Source organism: Hesperophylax consimilis, chromosome 9, assembly GCF_061612785.1.
Source record: "Hesperophylax consimilis isolate HC1 chromosome 9, BYU_Hcon_1.0, whole genome shotgun sequence".
NCBI lineage: Eukaryota > Metazoa > Arthropoda > Insecta > Trichoptera > Limnephilidae > Hesperophylax > Hesperophylax consimilis.
The window spans coordinates 37,902,202-37,907,916 of record NC_142844.1 but is presented as its reverse complement, the minus strand read 5'-3'; the positions used below and the strand labels follow the sequence as shown (position 1 = coordinate 37,907,916).

General features: G+C 35.7%; 1 protein-coding gene across 1 annotated transcript; it reads left to right on the top strand.

Moving 5' to 3' along the window:
• Positions 1–1,645: 1,645 nt before the first annotated feature.
• LOC149421316 (uncharacterized) lies at positions 1,646–5,026 on the top strand. The gene is made up of 6 exons (XM_089635471.1): positions 1,646–1,700; positions 2,272–2,388; positions 2,471–2,632; positions 2,851–3,119; positions 3,680–3,748; positions 4,591–5,026. Exons 1-6 carry the CDS (start codon positions 1,696–1,698, stop codon positions 4,719–4,721), a joined length of 753 nt encoding a protein of 250 aa, XP_089491597.1. The 5' UTR covers positions 1,646–1,695; the 3' UTR covers positions 4,722–5,026.
• The last annotated feature ends 689 nt before the right edge of the window (positions 5,027–5,715 follow it).

Sequence of the window (5,715 nt, the reverse complement as noted above, 5' to 3'; positions counted from 1 at the left end):
CCAAAACGGGACGACGTTCTTGCACGGCCAGCTTCGCAACACGTCAGCTCTTTCCACCCGGCCGCCAAAACTGTGGGTTATATTTACTTCGATTCACACTAAAATTGGCAATGGATATTTATTTTACAATTATTTTTTTTTATAAAATATTGATATTATGAGAATTTTAATGATAAAAAGTAGTCATGCTGTGCTTTTACAAGGCAGCTTGTCTGGAGATTCTACCATGTTTTTTTTAATTTCATAAACATAACACAATATAATCATTTTAATGGTAAATTTACTTAAATTTATTTTCCCGATAATGTCCATCCGTTTTGCATAGGTCTCATGATTACAGCTGCTTTCTTTAACGTTTCATATACATACCTATTCATTATATTATCAATATTCCTCATTCTCAGATTTGCCCATTCCATCTTATTCCATTTTTTGAATTTTTGTATTTTATCGAGTCAGTTTAGTAAAATTCGAATCTCGAATTCAAATAAAACAATTGGGCGAGTCCATTTTTAAATTGCCCAAGTCAGTGTCAGTGGCATCCCACGTGAAAAAAAAATAACACTTTTAAAGCACTTTCCGGTGAAGTAGGTAACGCCAAAAAAAGCTGTGTAGCGTTTTTACCATAAAAAAGCTATACGTATTAACACAAAAAAAATTTAAAAACACACTTTTTCCATATTTATAAATTTTGTTAACAATAGCTAACATCGACACAACCGTACTGTTGAAATTTTTAATTTATGACATATTTATTTATGTATGTTTTAATAAAAATAAAATAAAAAAGACTTGTTTACTTTCATTTTTACTTCCTTCAATTAAAATCAATTTCGATGTTTCAAATCTGCCAGGCCTAGGCGTCCCGACACCGCACAATAGTTGGTACAGTATTATTATTAACCTGCCACTTCGGAAAATGGTTGACTCTGTATACTGACTTCACATTTCGCTATAAAAATTAACAAATATAACAGTGTTAAAAAAATGGACTAGGCTAAAATGTAATAGTTCCATAATACCGTCAGTACTTCATTATTGTTGCAATATAGAGATAAACAGGTAACCTCGCTGCAAACCGGTTATTAGTTGCATTTAATTTCACAGTTAATTGCACATCGTTCAACAATAATTATACATTATAAATTATAATGTAATGAACATCAATAATATTTGATAATACATTACATAAATATGTGTTGTTATCTTATTGAAATGGAGACCTTACCTGATAATGGTACATATTAATATTGTGTGGTACATATTAATATTGTGTGTACATACTGTATAGGTATGTTTCTTACTTGTACCAAAATGAACGCCATCTGCATTGATGTGAGAAAGCGCGAATAATAATTTAGTAATAAAATATCAAGGTGTGCGCCATAATTTTTTTAACCACTGGAACGATTTCGGTCGAAAAATCGACCACTTTTATTTTTCTGCGATTGATATCGGTCCAAAAATGGACCGATTTTTCTACCATTCGTAAAATATTTATTGTAATTATTTAAAACGTTTCCATGGCCAGCTACTTGTTTTATCGAATAGCTGATAATATATTCTCTTTGTCTATGAACTTATCCGTTGTCTTTGAAGTGTTATTTAACGAGTTTTCGCGGTTTTTTTATGGCGTCCTGTCAAAAACAAAATTATAAATTTTCAACATTCACGAAATTTTGGACTCTTCCTAAAATGCCGTAAGTAATTAATTTATTGGGTTTTTAACGCATAATTATATATCTGTGTAATCATGATTGACTTATCTATCTTTGAAATGCGTTTTTAATTCGTTTGTTTGTATTATATTGTTTTGGTTGAAGTTTTTGTGTAAGATTACGTCAACTGAAGACGTCATCTGTTTTTGATTTACAATAATGTCTTAAATACTGCACTCGCGCATTTGAAATATAGATATTCCATCACAGTGATTCAAAACAAAGAGATATATATAAGTTTTATTTGAATTGGTTCATTATTAATACAGATATTTGCTAACCAATTATTTTAAGTCATATGTCAAAAAGTTGACTCTTTTTCACATGTAAAATGGTGTAAAGCCTTCGTCACACAATAAAAATTTAGTAATTTAGTTGTATAATAAATTAATTTGTTTACTTTTACCAAATTTGTGCAGAAACAGCTGTCGTCCAGGGAAAGGGATCACTCCACAACCCAATAATTATTTTCAAATTTTATATTAGTGCAATATTTAACAAAATTTAAACATTTAAGTACTTACATTAAGTGTTTTCAATTTAAAATTTATAGAGCGGTGCTGACTGCAAGAGGAGGCAGAGGAAAAGGGAGACGTGGGGTACGAGCTGGTGCCGGACTACCTGCACGTGGACGTCAACGCAGAGCTGCAATTGCAGCCTCGTCTGGAGTGTTAGTATTTTTTAATGTTTTTTTATGAAAGTACTTTGCTGTGGCCGTTGAACTCATCATATATTTGTATTTATTTAAACAGCGACCCTGCTTTGCTACTGGTGCGAGAAGATCGCGTCAAGGCCCTAAAGGCTGTTAGGGCCCTGCCTGCTTCCATCCGGCTAGAGCTGGAAAGCCGAAAATTCAAGAAGCAGGCGGCGCGCATTTTGCTCCCTACCGCACCTCCAAGAAAAACTAAACAAAAGTAAGTAATCGTATTTAGATGCTTGGTACAATATTATTGTTTTTTCCTGACAGCGTTCCACTCTTACAGTGAGAGTTGGTAAGTTCAGCGCTCTGTGCATTTGGCACATTCAGTGCATATTTTACAGAGTTCTTATTTTATTGTTTATTTACATACTGTACTTACTGTTTCACACGTGAATGAGAACAATTTTCTATGATTTATGTAAATGTTTTCAGAATTCCATCTCCGGAGAGAACAACGTGTCCCTTTTCACAAGGGACGCCTTCACCGTTGCCACGACCCGTACCACCACCGTGGATGTCCACTCCCGCACAGACCCAATCAACGGCTCCCAATGCACCAATTATGCCTATCCGTGCAGCATCTCCCGAGCCGTTACCTGGGACATCGCGGAGTGGGGAACTCTTCTCTCCGGAAGCCGGCTATCACAGCGAGCTGTGGGTGGACGTACCATTCTACGAAGAATTGTCGGCGTTTGGGAACGGTGAGTTTATTTTTTGAAATGTCATACCAGGGGCTCAATATAAAATCAATTATCTATATTTTATATTGATATCCCTAGCACAGTTTCACTGTTGGTATATTGGCAGGAAATAAGCATAGTACTTAAAAATTCCACATAACAAACATACAAAATGTATTGTTGTTATGTCGTGGATGCATCATTACACATCTTTTTTCTGTAACGGGTATTGCAGAGTGAGAAATAAGACATGCCGAACTTCTTTGCGAGGATTACATTTGATTCACCGGCTTCTAAACGGTGTAATACAGCATTTTTTTCTTAAATTGAAAAAACACTTTCGCTTCACGGGACTCATTGTGTTGCGAGGCTGTATTGGTAGGTGGGTTTTGTAACCGGACAAATTATCATTAAAATAGGTCGCTTTACGTAGTTGGTCACTTTAAACGGATACGTTTTCCTACTAAAAGCTATGAAACCTTACTAGAGTTTACATTATCGTCACTTAAAACAGTAGACCGTTAAATGCAAAGTCATTATATCCAAATTCTACTGTAAATTTGTGTTTTCTTTTATTTCAGAGTCAGACATGGGCAGAAAAAGTAACGTGGACGAGGCAGCTGTACTAGAAGAGTCTGTACTTGGAAACCGTGAGTTATAAAACTAACTAACTTACCTTCACGCCATTTCGGTAGGCAGAGAGGATGAACCACCATGCAACTCGATCTTGGCACACACACTCTTTTCTTCATTCCATACCTACCTGACTGTGCTATTCTGACTCCTGACATTGCCCGCCTCAAGTATTTGATTAACTTTTTATATTTTTTTTTTATATGAATACCTCACAAGAGCCTCAGCTGGAGCCAGTGAGACTATGGCATCCCCAATTGGGGGATGTTGTGAGGCTGAAGGTAAGTGGGGAAGGGAAAGAGGAAGATGGGGAAGTACCTGGCTATTCAGATCTAGTCACTAAACACGGCTAAAGCCATTTGGAGCAACGTTTCAATTCTGAATGGTGGTCTTACACCAGGGCGATACTGGTAGTATCTTCCACTCTGGAACGTGCCGCAAATATACTATATATTATTTTAATTATTATTTTAATTAATTAATTGTGAAATAACACAAATCAATCAAATAAAATTTATTTGCGCACGCCGGGTTCGAACCGGCGACCTTCGGAATGGCAGTCCAATGCGTTACCACTGGACTATGCCGGCCGTCAAAAGCCATTTCAAGCAACGTTTCAATTCTGAATGGGGTCTTACACCAGGGCGATACTATGGGTATCTTCCACTCTGGAACGTGCCGCAAATATAATATATATTATTTTAAATGAATTTTGTGTGAAAATAACACTAATTATTCAAATATAATTTATTTGATTTGATCCCGCGACCATCGTATTGCGAGTCATAAGCCGTACCAGAGGCAGTGGGTTATCGTAATATAGACACATTAAATTAATTTGGGTTTTCTGTTGTTTCAGAAATGGACAGATCGAGCGACGAGGATGACGAAGCGAGTGACGTCGACCACGAAGAGAGCGATGAGGATACATGCCACCAATACCTTATCATAATATTATCAACGTTTCACCTAACTCCGCTATGGCCATAGACTTTAGTAGACAAGACCAGGTAGATAGTGAGGCAATGCGTTTGATTCTGCCGCCTGAAGGTTACTCTTTCGATTGGTCTAATGATATCTTACGTTTTACTGGGATAAGGGAGACTTTCACAGGCACGCCGGGACCAACTTTCAATACCGACGAAATGGGCAAACCTGTGGATGCCTTTCTTAAAATCTTTGATGCAGATTTCGTTGAACTGATCGCGAGAGAGACCAACAGGTATGCAGATCAATGGATTGCGAAAAAACAATTTAAGCGTCATGCGCGTACCAATAAATGGGCTCCCACGAATAAAGAGGAAATGTATGTATTCTTGGCAATTTTAATGTATCAAGGTATTAGTCTTTTCCAGATCTAGTCACTAAACATAACTAAGCCAATTCAAGCAATGTTCAATTCTGAATGGTGGTCCCTCACCAGAGCGATACTCAGAATCTCACTCTATAGCGAGGCACAATGATATTATTATGTATTGATTTTCTTAAATTATGAATAAACCAATAAACTGAATACATTTTTATTATGACAAAGTGTGTAAACAATGTTTAAATCAAAATACTGCTCTTTCATTGTAACCATACAACTGTAATATTGATTTAAAAGGATATTAGGGCTTAATAAATAAATCAATTATTGGTTCCATCAATTATTTTCCCCTCATCCATTTTTTTTCGATACCTTTGCGTTTAGATATAAAATTATCACTATGATTTTATTTGCCATTCTACGGTCATACAAAGGTTTGATATATATATACAAATTTATCATCATTTTACATATTCCGATATACCCTATGTAGATTGACCTTAAGGTAGCTGTCAGTAGTGATTTTTCGTCAAATATTGGTGAATTTCATCAACTTTCAAAGTATCCCCCTGAAATATTGGCAATGTTTATATCTATGATGTATATCTCATTTTAAGCCTTATTTCCTCGTTTTGCACGTTATATAAAAACATGGTTACAAATCTCCAGTTCTAA